Source organism: Cyprinodon tularosa, unplaced genomic scaffold, assembly GCF_016077235.1.
Source record: "Cyprinodon tularosa strain WSP-4 unplaced genomic scaffold, ASM1607723v1 ctg593, whole genome shotgun sequence".
NCBI classification, from domain to species: domain Eukaryota; kingdom Metazoa; phylum Chordata; class Actinopteri; order Cyprinodontiformes; family Cyprinodontidae; genus Cyprinodon; species Cyprinodon tularosa.
This window is the reverse complement of record NW_024039333.1, coordinates 114,329-135,092: the sequence shown is the minus strand read 5'-3', so window position 1 is coordinate 135,092 and position 20,764 is coordinate 114,329. Positions and strand designations below refer to the sequence as shown.

General features: G+C 37.5%; 1 protein-coding gene across 1 annotated transcript in view; it reads left to right on the top strand.

Annotated features, from left to right (window-relative positions):
• LOC119797664 (mucin-2-like) overlaps window positions 1–20,764 on the top strand; it is a 44,834-nt gene continuing 24,070 nt past the window's right edge. Inside the window, exons 1-29 of the mRNA XM_038306832.1 lie at window positions 1–40; window positions 127–385; window positions 508–622; window positions 1,967–2,051; window positions 2,289–2,395; window positions 2,875–3,085; window positions 3,204–3,329; window positions 4,798–4,915; window positions 5,948–6,086; window positions 6,234–6,344; window positions 7,605–7,674; window positions 8,136–8,273; window positions 8,391–8,555; window positions 10,599–10,693; window positions 10,780–10,906; window positions 10,996–11,251; window positions 12,185–12,234; window positions 12,327–12,436; window positions 12,534–12,685; window positions 12,850–12,988; window positions 13,508–13,618; window positions 15,374–15,550; window positions 15,712–15,951; window positions 16,424–16,580; window positions 16,793–16,921; window positions 18,651–18,798; window positions 19,193–19,236; window positions 19,342–19,545; window positions 19,627–20,469. Coding sequence (XP_038162760.1) covers window positions 276–385; window positions 508–622; window positions 1,967–2,051; window positions 2,289–2,395; window positions 2,875–3,085; window positions 3,204–3,329; window positions 4,798–4,915; window positions 5,948–6,086; window positions 6,234–6,344; window positions 7,605–7,674; window positions 8,136–8,273; window positions 8,391–8,555; window positions 10,599–10,693; window positions 10,780–10,906; window positions 10,996–11,251; window positions 12,185–12,234; window positions 12,327–12,436; window positions 12,534–12,685; window positions 12,850–12,988; window positions 13,508–13,618; window positions 15,374–15,550; window positions 15,712–15,951; window positions 16,424–16,580; window positions 16,793–16,921; window positions 18,651–18,798; window positions 19,193–19,236; window positions 19,342–19,545; window positions 19,627–20,469 — 4,477 coding nt within the window. The 5' untranslated portion in view covers window positions 1–40; window positions 127–275. The remainder of the gene's footprint in view (window positions 41–126; window positions 386–507; window positions 623–1,966; window positions 2,052–2,288; window positions 2,396–2,874; window positions 3,086–3,203; window positions 3,330–4,797; window positions 4,916–5,947; window positions 6,087–6,233; window positions 6,345–7,604; window positions 7,675–8,135; window positions 8,274–8,390; window positions 8,556–10,598; window positions 10,694–10,779; window positions 10,907–10,995; window positions 11,252–12,184; window positions 12,235–12,326; window positions 12,437–12,533; window positions 12,686–12,849; window positions 12,989–13,507; window positions 13,619–15,373; window positions 15,551–15,711; window positions 15,952–16,423; window positions 16,581–16,792; window positions 16,922–18,650; window positions 18,799–19,192; window positions 19,237–19,341; window positions 19,546–19,626; window positions 20,470–20,764) is intronic.

The window sequence follows — 20,764 nt, the reverse complement described above, 5'->3', positions numbered from 1 at the left end:
TCTACTGTCACTTCTATACAAACACTGGATCTGAACTCAGGTAACGCTGCAAAATACCAACATTTTCTGATTCTATAGACGTCTGTAATTATTTACTGATTTGTCGAGGTTTTTTTTTCTTCCTAGCCAACACGTCTCATTTGGACCGAGTCTGCACAGCCTGGGGCCACTATCACTTCAAGACCTTTGATGGAGATTTCTTCCAGCTGGCCTCCACCTGTAACCATGTGCTGGTCTCCCTCTGCAAAGGAAGCTATGAGAGTTTTAACGTGCAGATGAGGCGCAGCCTGGTGGACAACATTCCCACCATCGGCAGCATCACCATGAAGCTGGATGGTTCAGTGGTGGAGCTCTCCAACAGCTCAGTCATTTTTAACGGCCAGCTGTAAGTTCAGCCCACTGACTCCACATATTAAACTACTTATAAATAATATAATAAATCATTTATTATTTTGTCTCTTTTAGTTTTTTTTAATCCTGATCTTAAATCCTTCCTCTTTGCTGCAGGGTGTCTCTGCCATTCGTTGCATTTGGAGTGACCATCAAAAGGACCACATCAAGCATCTTTGTTGAAGGGAGTCTTGGGATTAAGGCTGTCTGGAACCTGGATGACTCCTTAGACGTATGAAGGACACAAACACACCCTTATAAATCAGATCTGCTAATAATCTAAATCTTTTTCCACAACATAAAAATTTTAAAACTCCTAAAAATTGTGAGGTGAATTTTGTTCCATTATTATTCTAAGCAGAAACACATTGAGTAAGCTGAAATTCTAATTTATTTCTCATATTCTAAACCAAAAAAAATATAGTTTTTATATATCTTATTTTTTCAAATTGTATTTTTTCACTTTTTTTGTTACAGATTTAACATTATTTTTCCAGGTCACATTTTAAAAATATTATTTTTCTTTTTCTACGGTAAATGGTATTTACAGGTCACATTCTTTTTATTTCAACCTCAATACAATCTCTTGCTTTTGATGTACAGATTGACCAATACTATATGGTTTCTAATGTCTGTTTAGACCAATAGAAATTTATCTTCTCTCCTTACTCTTGAAAAAAAGCCCCAAGAATTGAAAAGAATGTGATCTGAAAAGTACGATTTGAAGAGAAAACAATTCAAAGAACTCGATCTAAAAAACTGAAACAAAAAAATAAAAAATGTAAAAATATTAAATCTCGTTTATAAAGTTTGACAAAAATATAAGAATTATAAAAGTTGAAAATATCAGATGTGCAAAAAAATTCAAAAACATTTTTTTGAAACAGACAAAAAAATATGTATTTGCAAAAGTTACACTCAGAATTTTTTTCAAAATTTTATTCCAAGATGGCATTTCTTTCTAATTAAAAACCGTGTTCTATGTGTGCAACAATAATGGAACAAACTTTACTCCATAAAAATTCATTCCTCCTGAAGACACAGATTTTCCTTATCTGTCTAGATTTTTGCAGATGGATAAAAGGATTTATTTTTTTGCAGCTTTCTTTTTTTTTTTTAGTAAGTTTGTTTCCCTTTAAATGGTTCCTCGTCCTGCAGGTTGAGGCGGTGGTGCAGTGTTTGGATTGGTCAATGAAATGTGATAATTGAGGTTTTAACCATCAGTTGCTGCAGGTTGTGTTGGTTCAATCTAACCAGAACATCCTCCAAACTCAACTCTGCATCTAAACCTATAAATATTTGTCATAATAATGAGATAAACAGGCTTATTAATGCTCTAAGTTTTATGGTCAAGAAGTAGATTACAACAAAGGACCTAAATCTCTGCATTATGTGACCAATATTTGCTCTAGAAACTTTTCAAACCAAAAACTAATCTTTGTATCTGTGTAAATGTGTTAGGAGGCACATTGCTGTTCTAATGTGAGCTTTACACACATTTCTATAGAAAATATCATGATTAAAATACTGACATGAAATCTAAAGATTTATTTTCTTATGTTTTGTGTCTTTTCAGATCGAACTGGATGAGAAATATCAGAACCAGACCTGTGGGCTGTGTGGGAACTTTGACAAGATATCCAATGATTTTATGAAAGATGGTACGGCCATTTATCATAATATTACAATGAGAAAAGCTGATTATTCCTCTGCTTTAAGTTCTCCTTTCTGCTGTCAGTGATTTTAAATGTGTTAAAATGTGCCTGATGAGAGACAAAGATCAGCTCTGGTCAACATAACCAGTATAAAGCAGCACTAGCTAAATGTTCTTTAATCAAACTCAATTTGAGGATCTTTTTCTGTAAAGGCTCTGTTCATCTGACTGTGTTGTTTTGTAGGAGCTGTGCTGTCTGTGGTGGACTTTGCTGAAATCTACAAAGTAAACGGGCCCACTGAGACCTGCGTGGAGCCAGACCTCAGCCCAGTCCAGAGCTGTGGGGACCAGGTAAACGTTCATAAACCCCAAACTGATAATATCTCAGAATTCTGACTTTTTTCTCAGAATTCTGGCTTTAATCTCAAAATTGTTGTTTTAATCATCTTCTGCGCTTCGATTAATGAAAAAGCATCACCGGAGACCCGGTGAAAAGTCAGAGTTTGGAGAAAAAAGTCAGGATTCTGAGATTAAAGTCAGAATTTTGAGAAAAAAGTCAGAATTCTGACTTTTTTCCCATGTTAAACTCAAATCAAATTTAGAAATCAGTTAACTTTTTTATTTTTTCAGTGGCCCTAATCCTCTTCTGTAGTTTTTTGTTTGCAACATAACAAAGCAAATTTCCCTCCACATTTATTCAGGGTTTCAAACCTTTTTCTGTCCATCAGGCACTAGACATCCCTCTTTACTAGCAAACCTCCCTTATATGAGTTAACCCTCCTTTAAGCTGATGGAGCCTCAGACTAAACTACCTTTTCCTTTTTCCCCAGCTGCTCTGTGAGGAGACCTTCTCCAATGATCCGTTTAGCAGCTGCCAGAACCTTCTTGATGTTGAATCATTTACCAAAGCCTGCATGGCTGACATGTGCAACTCAGAAGAAAACACAGACGCCATCCTCTGTAAAACCATCTCAGAGTTCTCCAGACAGTGTGTCCATGCAGGAGGAAGCCCCCAGCCATGGAGGAACCAGACGTTCTGCTGTGAGTTCATGTTTTCCAATTTAAAGACCCTCCTTTCTTCCCTTAAATCTGTTATTTCAAGTCAGGATTATTTTCCCCATAAATAAGTAAGCATAATTAAACTGACCTGTTCTCACAGACAAGCCGTGTCCGTTCAACATGGAGTTCATAGAATGTAGCAGCCCGTGTCAGGACTCCTGCTCCAACCCACAGGCCAGTCAGACCTGCGACTCCCACTGCCACGATGGCTGCGGCTGCCCGCCCGGTATTTCCACACTCATTAGGTCACATCAAGGTTCCCAACCAGGGGCCCCAAAATGAACACAGACTGATGGCGCCATAAAACTACATAGAAGTACTTGACTATTTTTTTAGTAGCAAATAGAAACTACAGTCATTCATCCTTTTTAAAAGATATAATTAGAAAACAGAGTTTAATTTTTAAATGTATTTTTTAACTGATACGACATTGAATATTTTAAACATGTATCAACTAAATTTAAAAAGTCTGATTTGATTTTTGACCCTCTGTATTTACAGTAAAAGTGTTGCGTAGTTTATCGTTTTTTTGTTTCAGCTGCAATAGCAATGTGCAAAAAAAACCTGTAGTGCAAGAAAAACCACAAAATCAATATAAAACAAATAGCTTTGATGAATAGATTTTTTTTTTTTGAAATTTACAAAAAAAGATGTAATTAAATCAAACAATAAGATATAAAACGTTTTTCCCCAAAATGGATGAAATCAAAGTTTCTTGGAACCAGATAGAAAGTAAAAAGATTTTAAAGTAGAATAATTAGATATTAAAAATATTGTAACTATATGAAAACTTCTTTTGTGTATCTGTTCCTATATTAATATAGATATCATTAAACATTAAGAAAAGAAACATAAAACAATAAATTGTTCTTGGGACCTCCCCTAAGCAGTCACTTTGTTCACTCATGCATTGGGCCGTCAATGATCACAATGATTCAGAAAACCACCTCAGGACCCTGCAAAGGGTCCCAACCCCCACTCTGAGAACACCTGGGTTGCATGATGCATATTAAGGAACATGCAGAAGGATTTCTACATATGGGACATGCAAACTATGCAAAATACGGCTCCAAACTAATCCTATGCAACCAGTTTAAAAGATATGCATTCCAGTCTGAGTTTGCTGGAGGTTCTAGATCAAGCATTGGCCTCTTTTGTGTTTTCTGCTTGAAAAAAGTATTGAATAAAATACATTTTTCTGATTTAGTCCTTTAATAAAACACAGCAGAATCATATGGTTTTGCCTCACTATCAAAGTAAAGTTTTTACTCCCAGAAGTAAATAAAAGAATAATTAAAAATTCCTTTATTTATAGACCAATGAAATAATGTAATGTAATATACATTGTGTAATGTGATGTAATTCCCACTAAAACTCATGGATATAGGATAAATGGTATATTTAGAGAACAATGGAGGAGATAAAATGGGCTTCTGCTGTTTTGTAAATGTAACTGAAAAGCATCTGTAAATGAAATTAATGTTGTTTGCAGATTCAGTATATGAATAAATCGTAGTTTATGGCCAGTTTTTATTAGATTTACTTTTTATTGTATTATTGCCTGTTATCTGCTCCATTAAAAATATTGTTTTACATTTATGTGTTTTATGAAGGACCTAAGGAAAGCCAGCTGGCTGTATAGTTCAGCTAATGGGGATCTGAATAACTAATGAACATATCTGTCCTCCCTGCAGGAATGGTGTTTGATGACATCGGCGGCACAGGATGCATCACAGCTGATCAGTGCCCATGTGTGCATGGGAAGCGGATCTATCGGTCCGGAGAGTCCTACTCATTCAACTGCAGATCCTGGTAAGCTGGGATAATGTCTTACTTTATCAGGACCAAATATGGTGGGAAATACAATGATAAGATTCAAAACCTAGATTAGCTGTTTATTGTTCTATATGTGACTCCATATTTGCTTTGAAACCCAGCTGGGTAAATATCTGCAGATGTCATAGCCTGAATTAAACTCTAATAACAGATGGGAATCGTTTTCTGTTCAATACGTCCTGGAGCTGCTCACCATGTCCTTTATGGGGTGAGCTTTGTTCCATTATTGTTGCAAGAGAAGCACATTTTGTAAACTGAAGTAAAAAAAAAATTTTTTTATACTGAAATTTTACACATGAGAAATAAAACTTTAAAAAAAAAGTTTGAAAAAAAAGAGAGTGATATTGCTCTTTTCTCAGCTTTAAAAAAAAGAAAATTTCCAGTTTTGCTTTTTCCAATTTTGATGCTTACAAATTCTATTTGTTTACAAAATAAGTGATTTACTGATTTATATTTTAAAAATTTTTCTTTTCCAGTAAAATTTTTCTCACATTATTTTTATATTGCCTATTTTTTATTTTTTTTTTTCAGATTGAGTTTTATAAATTGCATTTTTTTTCTTTTCATATTGCTTTTCACGGATCATCTTCTCTTGTTGCTAACGACCAGCAGACCAAAAGAAATGTATCTTAGCTCCTAAGTCCAGAGGAACGCCCGCCCCAGAGATGAAGAGAATATGATCTGTAAATGCAATTGGAAAATAATAAAGTTTGGAAAAATCTTTCTGAATGAAAGAAATAAAAAGAATAGATATTTTTTGGAGAAATTAAAAATAACATAACAAAATAAATGCATTATCTGCAAAGAAATGTCTGAAAACTCGAACTTGAAATTATATTCTTTTCACACGTCCATTTACAAAACATGTTCTTTGCAACAATAATGGAACAGAATTCATTCTGTAGTCGATTAGGATCCAATAATCTAGTGAACCACAACTAAAGGAATGCTGTTTTAAATGAACGCCTGTCAGGAGAGGTGGAATTAAACTGTGTGTGTTGATAACAGCGTTTGTCAGAGCGGCCACTGGACGTGTGCAGAGGAGAACTGCTCAGGAACCTGTTCGGTGGAGGGAGGAGCTCACATCACCACCTTTGATGGAAAAATCTACACCTTCCATGGAGATTGCTCCTATGTTCTGGCAAAAGTAAAAAGCTTAATGGCTTCTGTATATTTAAATGCTGATGTTTGGATTTGTTTCATAATAAATGCACACTCCCCTACCCTGATTTAGGTGTGTGGTAACTGTGACTGGTGTTAGCCCTGATGCCTTTGGTTTGAATGTGTGTTGCAGCAGAGTGACGGCTCTTTGTACACCGTGCTAGTGGACCTGGTCAAATGTGGTCTAACAGACAGCAGGACTTGTCTGCGAGCTGTTACTCTGGCTCTGGGCAGCAACGCCGTGGTAAGCCTTAGACACCAACACATAAACGCCACAATATTCAAGACTTGTGACCAGGTTACCTTGGTTACATCTGACTTTAAAATAAACCTCGGTTGGACAGCAAGGAATGCCTCTAAGATCATCACTGAGAGGTGATAATTACAAGTTCAGAGGAGAGCGGAAGAAATGAGATGTGCAGGAAGGAGCTGAAGAGAAGAAACAATTATATCAAGACTTAGATTTGGGCACACAGGATTAAACAGTACTTTATTCAAAATAGGTAAACATAACATTGGTAGGTGTGAATACTGTGAGTAATAAGAGACAATTGAAGATGTAATGGTACACTGTAAGAAGTATGAAAGGAAAAGGAGGGAAATTGTTCAAAATCTGAAAAAATAAAGAATACACTTTGATTTAATAGAAATCCTTAGAAATAACTGAAGAGATAAGTGTTATGTAATTGTTTTCCATTATCTTAGATTAATCAATTGAGAAGATCTGAATCTTATTTTGATTTTGTTGGTTTAATTTTGTTAATTTTATTTTGTTGGTTTTGTTTTGTTTATTTAGTTTTGTTCAGTATACGTAAGTAAGTAGTAGTCATTCAGATCCAGACTCCATATCAGTCGGTGGTGGTAATGCACCATTTTGATGCGAGCCAACCTCAACCCAATAAAATCCCATAAAGAAGAAAATAGGTCACTATGAGGCGCCGTCACGTTTGCTCACTCTGGTATTTTCTAACTGATTGACAGCTTTGCTGACCTTTGATATTATATAGTGTTGGACCGATACCGATACCAGTATCGGGCGGGGCCCCAATCCGGCACTGAGTAACAACAAATAGGGCACTGATACCATTTTGAGAGCCAAAAGTTAATTCAACTATTGTCCCCCATTCCAGGTAGGCAATAAAAAGTTCTACTTCACTTTGTATTAGTCTTTTTCCTGGCAATAATTTTACATCCAAGTAGGATGCAATTCTTCATATATAAACACACACATCAATTTCAAACAGATGGTATCAGAATTGGTCAATACTACACAGCCAGTGATCGGTATCAGAGCCAAAAAATGGCATCAGCACCATTATATGTACTAAAAATAAATAAGCGTAATTACCAGAGCCCCCCCTGAGAGGAGTAGATCCATTCACATGAAGGTTTAATTGCTCAGCTAATTTAATCAAAATATTTGTTTGTTAATATGGCATTCTAGTTTTGAATATTTTTTTTAAAATGCTAATCATTTAAAATGTGTCTCATCCTAAAATACCAGGTCATCAAAATTCAAGCATCTGGACAACTTTATGTCAACAACATTCTCTCTCAGCTACCATTGTTTACACGTGAGTATATTTTAATATTACTCTCCATTCAACATAACTTGCTGTGTTTTTTCTCATTGACTTTTATTGGTTTCCAGTCATATTTACCTCCTAACCCTGACAATAACCATTAGCAGTGCATGCCTGACCCTAATCTTAACCTACATTTATTCGACACTTTAGTCCTAAACCTTGCAAATAGCAAAAATGGAAGTGAGGACCAGCAAAACATCCTCACTCTCTTACAAATGGTCCTTGATTTGACAGTGAAATTGTAAAAACGCTCCTTAGCTTGAGCTGCCATTTAGTGTGCAGCAGCATGCTTGCCAAAACTTGCTGACATGTGGTCAACTTCATAAGATAACTGATGATATGATGGAATGCCAGAGAACGTAGAAACTGGAGAAAAAGTGATCTTGAAGAAATTAAAGTTGTTGGGCGTGTTGTTTTGATGCTATCTGTTGGCGTTCTGGTCACTGCAGCGGAGATGAGCGCCTTCAGGCCGTCGTCCTTTTATGTGGTATTCAGCACCAAAGTTGGAATCCAAGTGATGGTCCAGCTGTCTCCTGTCATGCAAGTCTTTGTTTCCGCTGATGTGTCACTTAAAGGAGCCACGTCAGGTACATCTCCACATTAAAGAATCGTTTCTGACATTCCAGCTGGGGACTAAGCCTAACTGGATCTTACTGACATCTTCTGCCATCAAATGCTCAGCAGTGTCCAAAAATTCTCCACAGGATTGTGCGGGAACTTCAACAACATAATGAGTGACGACTTCCAGGGGATCAGTGGACTTGTAGAGGGAACCGCTGCAGCATTTGCCAACACCTGGAAAACTAGAATCAGCTGTCCCAACATTGTGCAAAACTTTGGAAATCCTTGCAGCCAGGACATCAACAGAGGTACAGATAATTCCTTGCACACAGTGTGTCCTCTCTCCATACCTGATGCAATAAATGGGTCTTTGACAAATCTCCCCTGTCAAAGAGAATGAAAGAATGAGAAAGAATGAACACTGGAAAAACAGGCCCATCTTCATCATACTGAATATATTATGGAAGTTGTTGATGGCAGAAGCCCAGTTAATGCCTCCCTTCAGAATGTTGTAAGAGCCAAACAGAGCCAGACCAGATGAAGCTACTATTGCAATAAAAAGAAAACATAATGTTCAGGTATTAAATATTGGAGAATTGAAGAATAGATCCCCCCCAAACACCAGACGTCATTTAGACTTTTGTTTTTTTGGCTAAATCTGGTCAATCCTTCTTGATTTAGTCCAAAAATTATTTTTGAAAATTCGGCTGCATTTAGTGGGTCTGAATTTCTCCCACATTAGTCCAATAATAGACATTGAAAAGACATTGCATAACCAGTTTTCTAAGTTTTTTTCAACAATCTGAAAAATTTTCAACCAAATGTAGATGCCGTCTGGACGTAGTCATGTTATTTTCAAACATTTTTTGCTCGGTGGGGAAATAGAATTGAGCAGGGAGAGGAAAAGTGTCTCCTCCGCCAGCCAAAGTCTATAGCAGCATTAGCTTTCCTCATCACTGAGGATTATATGCTTTGCTCATAGCCCTAGAATCTCAGAAAATTTAGCAGTATGAGTGGCACCATCCATGAGATACTTGCTACTGGGTAGCATTCAATATTATGCTAACTCCGCGGTTCTCAAAGTGTGTGGCGCGACCCACTGGTGGGGAATTGAGACGTGACAGGTGGGGCGCGCCAAGTTCCGGTGTGTGTGTGTGTGTGTGTGACTATAAATGTAGAATGTGTGAGAGCAAACTGTCCTTATAGCTGTATGTTGCCGCTTTTTAGACCAATCAAACCCACAAAGTAATCATTACTAGCCTACATGTAGTCTAATTAAAAGAACATTAGATATGAGAAAAATTTCCCCTGGAACTGAAGTGCCAAAATAATGATTGACGTGACGTCGGCATATTATTTGTAACAGAATAAACTTTCGCGCCCCAGTGTTGCCAACTCAGCGACTTTGTCGCTATATTTCAGACCCCTCCAGCGACTCTTTTTCAAAAAAACAAATCTAGCGCCTTTTGGAGACTCTTACGTGAAAGCACGTATCGTTCCTTTTCTTGTCCTCCAGCGGCAGGTGCTGCCGTGGGGCGCCTCCCCCGTCCCAACCCCGTTCTCCCCCGCTATTGCAGGAGTCCCTATCAGCGCTGCAGTCAGAGCAGAGACACAGCATGTTTAACTTTTGCGTCCAGACTGCAAATAAAGCGCACATGCGCCGGGATTGACGGCGCAGGTTGATCATAAATAACTGAATTTGAAATATTCTATCTTAAATAAATAACGGCGTTTGATTCACACAGCCACATGTTCATGTTTCTGGTTAGGAGTGGAGAGCGAGTATCCACTCATCGGGCAGAGAGCTGTGTGCATTCTTCTTCCCTTTGCCACATCATATCTCTGTGAGATGGGCTTTTCAGCTGCTGCTTCAATGAAAACAAAATACAGATCTCAGCTGAACATTGAGCATGACTTGAGAGTGGCAGTATCAAGCCTGCAACCCCGTTTTGAGAAACTGCAATGCAAAACAGGCTCATTGCAGCCACTAATGCAGGGATAAATAGACCTGTCTTGCCAGATGGATTTCACTTCTTTTCTTTTATTAACAGATTGCAGAGTGGCACTTTAATTTTTTCTATCTTTGAGCTTGATACAAATTTTGACACAGCTGCATTTTTATTTTCTTTATTTTTGAGCTTGCTGTTATTTGATGTAGATTTGTATTTAGATACTACTTGTTACTTCAATAAAATTGGAACATTTTAAGATTGTTGAATATTTCATTAGCATTGTGTTGGGGCGATGGGGACAGGCGGGGCTTGAAAATTCCCCCTTGTCCAAAGTGGGGAATGACAGAAAAAGTTTGAGAACCACTGTGCTAACTTAATTTGGGCATTTTTGTGTTTCAGAGACATATGCACAGTACTGGTGCTCCAAACTGACAGATCCTGTGGGAGTGTTTGCTCCTTGCCACTCTGTTGTCAGCCCCAGCTCATACAAAGATGTATGTCTGCAAACTTAAGGAATTGACCACATTTACAACCATTTAACCATCATAGATTCATCCATGTCTGCTATGTGTTTTAACAGAACTGCATGTACGACAGCTGTAACTGTGAGAAAAGTGAGGAGTGCATGTGTGCTGCAGTGTCTTCGTATGTCTACGCCTGCTCAGCAGCAGGAGTCCACATCAGAGGCTGGAGAGAAGCCATCTGCGGTGAGGGAAACATCAGAGAACATAGAGACACAACAGCCTGCGTGGTAGATTAGAGTGTTACATGAGGTTTTCCTTTTTTTAATACACAGGAAAGTTTAGCCAATCATGTCCAGAGGAGACAGTTTATGATTACAACATGACCTCCTGCGGTCGGACATGCCGCTCCCTCAGCCTGGCAGATTTCTCCTGCCAGGTCAGCTTTGCCTCTGTGGACGGCTGCGGCTGTGCTGAGGGAACCTACATGAACGAAGAGGGAAAGTGTGTGTCCAGTGAAAGCTGTCCCTGCTATGATAAGGACACCTTTATCCCCGCTGGACAGGCTATCATTAAAGACGGAGTAACATGGTAAAATTTTCATTTTAGGTTTATTTAAACAGCATTAACAGATCACCGTTTATCATCAAAGATCAAAGGGAAAATTACAACCAAATCAAAGACATCCCATTAAAAAATATTGGCCCCTGTATTATGTTGCTAACAAATAACATATTTGGTAAATGAAAATTTGAAGAAAATGAGATCCAAAAATGAAACCTTGAAACAAGAAAGTTGATTAGGCCAGCTGAAAAAATAAAAAAAAGTTAACTGATTTTTAAATATTATTTCAGTTTAATATGGGAAAAAATCTCAAATTTTCTACTTTTTTTTCTCAGAATTCGGACTTTAATCTCAGAATTATGACTTTTTTCCTCATAAGTATGACTTTAAACTCCGAATTGTGGATCTTAATGTAGATGGGCACCATGAAGGAAGAGATGTGGGAGCACTCAGCTTCACTGACAAAGATGTGAGTTGTTTGGGAGGGCCAGTAAGACACTGGTGGAAAATGTTGGGATTAGCCGACTTTTTACGTGCCCGAGGGGTCCCTGGTGATGCTCTTTCATTAATGGAAAAGCAGAAGGTGATTAAAACACGAGAGCTAGTCTCTAAAACAAAAATGGCTATGGCTTAATGTTAACATGTATGTTAGCTGTCAGAATTAAGTCAGAATTCTGAGATTAAAGTCCGAATTCTGAGAAAAAAAGTCAGAATTCTGAGATTGTAATCAGAATTCTGAGAAAAAAGTCAGAATTCTTAGAAAAAAAGTCAGAATTCTGACTTTTTTCTCATATTATACTGAAATAAAATTTTAAAATCAGGTAACTTTTTTTATTTTTTCAGTGGCCCTAATCCTTTTCCGTATTGAAAAGCTTCTTATTCAAATAAATATTTTGAGAATTAATTAGATGTTAATTTCAGATTTCATGTGCCTCATATCTATTCCACCTGTTCTCACAGTGTCTGCAGACATGGAGCCCTGAGCTGCTCAGGAGGAACCATGCCACCGAGTAGGTTTGATGTGAATTTGGGGTTTAAATGAAGGTTATAAAATCCATAATCTCCAGTTTTGACATCTTCTTCACTTATTAAAACCTTCCAGCTTCCACATCATGTGCTGCCCCCATGATTTATTTGGATTGCTCCACTGCTCAGCCTGGGACCAAAGGGGCTGAGTGCCAGAGGAGCTGCAGCACAGCGGACATGCTTTGTGTAAGTAGAGCTAATTCTTTCAGCTCAAAAAGCATTGGATGTAAATCCACCAGCATTTTTTTTTTACCTGACTCTCCTTCACGCTGGCCACCGACAGATCAGCACAGGCTGTACGTCCGGCTGCGTGTGCCCAGATGGCCTCTTATCAGATGGAGCAGGAGGATGCATCAATGAGACAAACTGTCCATGTGTTCACAACGGACAGGTCTACCAGCCGGGACAGACTCTGACAGTGGACTGTAACACCTGGTATGTAACAGGCGTCTGTGATTGTGGGGCCTGTTCTTTCTCCTTAAATAAGTTTTAAACGATGCTCCATCACCATTTAGAGCTGTCATCAAAGACTCTCATCTGCCTCTGACATGATCAGGTCTTTCCTTTGATTTAATTCAGATTTCTGTTTGTCATCACAGTTCATGTAGTGGAAGAAAGTTCACTTGCACCAACAATGTGTGCAATGCAGTTTGTGGGATCTATGGAGATGGTCATTACATCACATTTGATGATAAAAGGTTTGACTTCAATGGAGAATGTGAATACACGCTCCTCCAGGTAAGGAGCCTTCTATATCTGCGTTACCTGCAACACATACACACAGGCTTTAGGGTCCGGTTCCCTATAAATTGTTGATTGTCGCCCCCTAGTGGTCTTGTGTACTCTTACATGGTACTAGTATTTAGCTTTCTTAACTAGCAGTTGTTTTTGCTACCTGCAGTATTTTTCCTCTGCATGTATTCTGTGGGTTAATGTTAGCATCATTTATGTGTTTGCAATGTGTGTCTCTATTATCTGTGAAAGCAGCATTTTTGTTTTGAACATGCTTTCCTTATTTTATTGTCTCATTTTTGTGTTTGCAATATTCTTTGTATTTGCTGCACATTTCTATAAAGACATTTTTTTATCATATTTTTTTTTATTATTATTATTTTTCTTGCAGTAAAGGTATCTCCTAACCCAACAGAATCATTAAAACCCTTTTGACTGTATCAGTGAAATATTCTTTGTTTTAGTGAAAAGAATCAAACCCAGAGAGGATGCCCTGTGAGTGGATTTGTTTTTCTTCTACCTCAGGATTACTGCAGCCCTGGTCAGGGAAACGGTAGCTTCAGTATCATCACAGAGAATGTTCCATGTGGAAGCACAGGAACCACCTGCTCCAAGAACATCAAGATCTTTCTTGGGGTAAACTCACCACACTGATGCCATCTACACCTGTCATCTGGTTCCACCTGGTGACCAGGAACGGTTTAGAGCAGATGTTTCCAAACTTTTCCCATGCAGTGACCCCCAAACACTGTCAGCCTCCAGCCTGGAGGCTGACAGCTGACACTTTTGCAAAATGACAGTCAGTTCAACAAGAAATGTCAAGGAAAACCACATTTTTAATTTCATTCTATTTTTTTATATTACATTTTCTTTTATGTACAAATATTAACAAAAAATAATATTTCTTACTACTTGTCTTTATTTCTTGGGTTAGCAGCCTGCATATAGTTTCCCACTAATTAGCACACTGGTGGTGACGAACCTTTTCCTCATATTTTCATATGAGCTCATATTTTCCATATTGAGCATCACTTTTAATTAAATCTGGGATTTTAATCACTCCTTGAGTCATGAGCTGTACCATCATAGCATCTAGCAATCTAACAGGGGCTCTACCAACTAGATCAACACTAGAAATCATCTTGCAGCTTTACAAATTGATAATGTGTCATAAAATTAAATCCAGTCTTTAAGATGTTAAGATATAAAATCAATACCATTACTATCCAAATTTATATATATTTTAAGACAGGTTATATAAGTAAAAACATTATAATAATTGAACTTTATTGATCTCACACAAGAATTTTACCTCTGCATTTAACCCATCCCCTAGGGGAGCAGTGGGGTTAAGGGTCTTGCTCAGAGACCCAGAGTGAAGGCTGTGGGGATCGAACCAGGTTCTTGAGTCCTTCTTGGAGCAAAAGCGCACTGCTCTAACCACTAGGCCAGCAATCCCCTAAAAAGGAGTAAATATTGTAAACCGGGTCAACAGTACAAACTTTTCAATTCATTTAATAACTGAATAAAAGGCTTTTAGAGCTTTTAACAGCCACATCAATTTTGTGGAGTAATGCCATAGTGAAATACGGCTGCAATAATTGATAGATGTAGCCGTATGAATGTAGTGTAAAAAAATCATAGACTAGATGAGTAATTTTCTCTTAAAATAAGTGCATTTGTTCTTGGATTGAGGAGATAAAAGAGACATTTGCCAATGGAACAAGACAATTTACATTTAAAATAATAAAACACAATTGCTTTTTCTTATTTCAAGTGCATTTTATGTTAAGAGTAAAAATACTAATTCCATTGCCAGATCACCTCATTTACCTACTTAAATTAAGGGTAAATACACTTTAATTTAAGAAATTTTTACTTATTTCTAGATTGTTTTTCCAGTGTGGCATCTGAAAAGATTATTCGAAAAGTGAAAATTGTTTGAAGAAAGTTAAACCAGATGTAAAAACACTGACAATCTCGCTTTAACATCACTTAGAGAGAAAAGTGATTTTACCAATAACTTTTTGATTATTATTTTTTTATTATATTCTACTAAGAAATGCTGGCGGTTCCTCCACTAGATTTCAAGACACAAATGACTGTGGTTTTATTGAATGTTTATCATTGTTTCTAGATCAGAAACACAAAAGTGTTTGTTATTCCTCCATGTTTCTTCCTAAAGTTTTGATGCGTTTCTAATGGAAATCAATACATTGAAACTGGTTGATGGGTTTCTGTCTCCCATTGTTCCCACATTCCTCCCCCAAATTTTAAATAATATAGAAACGTCAGAATAGGAAATAAAATTAATGCACCATTTATAGTGATTGCAGAATGTTTAACATGTTTTGTTGTTTTTTTGTGTGTTTTTTATCCTTATGTTTAAAGGATAATGAATACCAACTTAAAGATGAAAGTTTCCACGTGGTCAAAGGAAACATCAAAGTTCTCCCTGCTTCAGTTCGGAAAATGGGCCTTTACCTGGTGGTGACCATCCAATCAGGACTTGTTGTCACGTGGGACAAGAAAACCAGCCTTTTCATTTCCCTCAGCCCAGAGTTCCAGGTAAGAACTAGAGTCTGTATGTTGAGATGTTTATTTTTCGGTCGTCACTTTAGATTTGTTACGTGTGGATATTTATAATTAGCCTTTCTTTGGATTTTTTTCTCTTTTAACTAAGTTTTAAAATTTTGTTGGCCTCTTTTCGTTTAATTCCTTCCCTCTAGGGTCAAGTCTGTGGTCTTTGTGGGAACTACGACGGCAACAGTAAAAATGATTTCAAAACACGTTCTCAAGAGACAGTGACGGATGTTTTAGAGTTTGGAAACAGCTGGAAAGTGTCTTCTAGCTGCTCCAATGCGCAGCTTCCCAGTGACCCCTGTGCTTCCAACCGGTACCGAGCAGCCTGGTCCCAGAAACAGTGCAGCATCATAACCAGTGGCCAGTTTAAGAAGTGTCATTCCAAGGTAACACTGAAATGGATCTATGTGGACATGAGTTAAACCCAGTGATGCTACAGATTAAATGTTTTTTCTTCATCTTCATCAATAAATGCATGATCAGCCGTGTCTAGATTATTCCAAAAAACTTAAAAAAACAATCCACTGGACTTTGTTTCCAAGTTTGGAGATGTTTCACTTTCAAAATAGTGTTGAGTTCGAGGCTTTATAGAGTTCACCAACAAAGCCTTGTTGTGGCTTAGAAACCTGCTAATTTAACCAGAAGAATGGGAATGGAGGTCGTCTGGGTTCTTTGTTAACCTGCAATACCGTCTATGTCTCTGAAATGGGGGTAACAAAGTCCAGCAGATTGTTATTTTTAACTTTTTTGGAATGACTATGACCTGGATGACTGAGAATCTTCACCAGCGTGTGTAAATTATATGATACGGATTAGAATGAGACTGACTGCAATTCTCAAATGAACTTTATGTTTAAGGTTGATCCCGGCCCGTACTACGATTCCTGTGTGAGAGACTCTTGTGCTTGTGACACTGGGGGTGACTGTGAGTGTTTCTGCACCGCTGTGGCCGCCTACGCCAAAGCTTGTAATGCAGCTGGGGCCTGCATCAGATGGAGAACGCCCAAGATGTGCCGTAAGTTTGGACATCAACGCTGCTGCAACGCTGCACTGACACTTCTGGAGGCAAAACCAAAAACAACATTTTTTAAATTACTATTAGATTAGTTAAATTTTTTCAAATCACATATTTGATAGTCAATTTGAAATACTTTAACTGACACAATAAATCTTGTAAAGTCGATCAAATACATATTTCAATCTAACTGCATGTTATTATCATTGTAGCTATTTTCTGTGACTACTATAACTCCGATGGTGGCTGTGAATGGCATTACAAGCCCTGTGGAGCAGACTGCATGAAGACATGTAGGAATCCGTCCGGAGACTGTTCCAAGCTCATCAACAATATGGAAGGTAAACATTTATTCAGCATTTAACCTTTTCATAACATGAGGACCCAAATTTGGGTCCTCAGCACTCGCCCCAAGATGGTTTTTAGACCTGTAACATATTCTCTGGGGTCTTGCCTTTATTTTGATACCAAAACAATTAAAATAAACTCTGTAGTTCTTGAGATATATTCAATTCATTTTGGGCATGTTATTTTCAAGCATATTTCTCGAAAACAAGCAACAGAACTAATTTACTTTCTTAAATCGTATTGTTACGTGTTTTAAATAGTCATTTATACTGTATTTTTCTTTCATCAACATTTACTCTTTCATAGTAAATGTTAATTCATTTTCCATAATAACTGATTTTCTCTATAGACCTACACTTATTATGCATTTTTCTGAATTTAATACATTCAAATTATTATTAAATTCAAATTTAATAAATTCAGGGTTTTTTTTCTGTTGTTGTGAGATTTGCTTAACCTGCGTCCTTAGTTTAGCTTCAACGGGCGCAACTGTATTAATTATTTACTGCACTACATTTTAAAGTTGATGACAATAAAATTCTAAATATGAATTGTTTGGAACGTTTACAAGAGAAAGCCTTATCTCTAAAAGGATATGGCATAGTAACTGAGTCTTGCACAAAGTATAGTATAGAAATCAAAACACTTTTAGATCCGTGTTTTTGGCATTCATGACACAAAAGAAGAAATATCTACTGAGACAAAAGAAGAAATATTTACTGAAAGCCAAACCAAGCATGTCAGGCATGAAATCCATTAACTTTTTGCATAAATACAAACACACTCTATAGTCAACTCTATCAGCCATTTCTCTCACAGTTAAAGCTTTATTTAGAGATGAAAGAAATATAAAACACTGGCTAAAAGCTGGGGACACGCACGTGTAATCTGTTTAGAATTCAATGCCATTTCTTCAGTTTGCGAATGTCTTATTAGGGTTGAAACAATTAATCAGATTCATCGTGATTAATTGAGTATTGAAATAATCGTCAACTGATTTAGTAATCGTTTAATTGTTAAGTGGAGAATATAGAGACTCTAAAACATGTCTTTAGCTGACTGAGCGACTCACTTAGAGCAGTAATTATACCACAATTGTGGAAAATAAATTAAAATTTTGCATTTTGGATAGAAAACATTTTCGTCTGTCAATATGCTCCGTCCAGAACTCCACAAGTGGATAATTTTGAGTTTCACCCGGTTTAATTTTGTAAGAAATCTTCTTTAACGCACATTTTGCTATCTGATTATTAATCAAGAGATGAATCGATTTGCAAAACAATTTCAGTTTCAAAAACCAGTTTCAGCTCTCATGGTTATCTGGCATGAGCCTTAGTGCTGACCTCTGCCTTCAGTAAGAAGAAAACAAGTAAAAGTTCAGTTCCCCCCTTAGAGTTCCTTAGAGTTGTTTTTACTGTGGGATCGATTCTGGGACAAAAAAAGCTGTGAGGTAAGAATTAGTAGCCTGGAGACAAAAGGAAATGAGTCAAAATCAGTTAAATCCAAGATGAGTCACTGACTGGCATTTAGCAAAAGAATTAATGACAAATTACTTTACTACTTGACTGTTAAGCTTTGAATGATCTAATGCCACTGGGATGATATTTAGTGAAACAGAGTCTCTAACATTGGGTGATGCATAGAAACATCATTAGGAGAACATCAACTCCTTACTTTTCTATCCATCTCCATTAAATAACATGTTATTTTTGTATTACATAGGCTGTTATCCAAAGTGTCCTCAAATCAAGCCATTCTTTGATGAAGACACCATGAAGTGTGTTGCCTGGGACCAGTGTGGATGCTTTGATGACAAGGGGACCCATTATTGCCTAGGAGAGCAGGTCCCATCCAAACCCTGCTACACATGGTACGTCTCTTATCAAAATCATTATCCTATTCTCTTAAAACCTTAACTGCTGCATCAAAACAGAGCTACTAGCTTTTATGAAATGTGTGCTTTCTAAAACATTTGCATTTCCAAATCATATTAATCTTTATGACATGGTTTGTGTTTGTCATTTCAAGTACCGGTACTTTTTTTTTTTTAAAGATTGATAGTTTACCCCAATTAGTGGGTAGGATTATAACTACATATGCTTTATAAAGACTGTTCTTTCCGGAATAGCTCATTTTAATATTTAACTCAGTTTTACTGTGTTACCCACGAATAGTTTGAAGATTAAAATCTGAGGAAAATGTATGTTTCATTGTATTGTTTGATGATAACTATACAATTAACATAAATGTTCTAATTGTTAAAGCTCCTGTACATTATCTGGGATAATATGCGACTACAGCGTTAATTGTGAGTATAAATCATAACTGATAGGTTTCAGCTTGCCAAGAAAATGTTTACAATGTAAAAGTTTTTTTTTATTTGAGTGGATAACACTATTTCTTTACCCTACAGCTTGTACATGTACAGTTAATGGAAAAATTTACAACTATGGTGATATCATCTACAATACCATAGATGGTCTGGGAAATTGCATTACAGCTGAGTGTGCAGCCAATGGAACAATATCAAGAAGCATGTACCAATGCACCAATACAACAACGGCTATGCCTTCCACATCTCCATTTACATTTAGCACAGCTCAGACCCCCACACCAGGTATAAGACCAAGCTATAGAGTTGTAAAAGTTGGCAATGTGTTATTATTTGTTTTCTTATGTATGCCTGTATGTTTTTAAGCTGCATCAAGTACAAAAGGAGTTACAACACAACCAGGGGAAACAACTGAACAAACAACATATGCTACTACAACAGTAACTGAAACCAAAACTACAGGAAACCAAACCCATAGATCCACAACTGCGTATGTAGAAATGACCTTTCCTGGAAAAACAACAGTGGAGATTGGAACAACAACACCTTCAAAGGTTGGCACAACAGGCCCAGTGACTGGCTCTGTAACAGAAATTTTAGAGACCACAACTACAGTACCAGGAAGCACTACAAGAGGCCAAGAAACACCTGTTACCTCTAAACCTTCTATTGTTACTAAAATCACAACAACACCTTCCGGAACCACTGGGGAAACAACAACTAAAGCTTCTGAAGCAACTACAACTCAAGGTCAAGGAACCAGTGTGGGTACAAGAAAGCCTGTTCAGACTACCACTGGTAAATTAACATTCTCCACCACAGCAGTTTATGAAGCCACAACTTCAGTCCCTGAGGGAACAACAAAACGCAGCGAAAGTACAATTGTATCATCAAAGCCCTCTCTTCTTACAACAACTACAAAAGGCCTGTTCAGCACAACCCAGAGAGCAACAACTGAGTCTGCAGAAACCACCTTTGCAGGAACAACAACAGTGGAGATCGGAACAACAACACCTTCAAAGGTTGGCACAACAGGCCCAGTGACTGGCTCTGTAACAGAACTTGTTGAGACCACAACTGCAGTACCAGGAAGCACGACAAGAGGCCAAGAAACACCTGTTACCTCTAAACCTTCTACTGTTACTAAAATCACACTAACACCTTCCAAAACCACTGGCGAAAAAACAACTAAAGCTTCTGAAGTAACCAGTGTGGGTACAAAACAGCCTGGTGAGGCTACCACTAGTCAATTAACATTCTCTACCACAGCAGTTTATGAAGCCACAACTTCAGTCCCGGAGGGAACAACAAAACGCAGCGAAAGTACAATTGTATCATCAAAGCCCTCTCTTCTTACAACAACTACAAAAGGCCCAATCAGCACGACCCAGAGAGCAACAACTGAGTCTGCAGAAACCACCTTTGCAGGAACAACAACAGTGGAGATTGGAAAAACAACACCTTCAAAGGTTGGCACAACAGGCCCAGTGACTAGCTCTGTAAC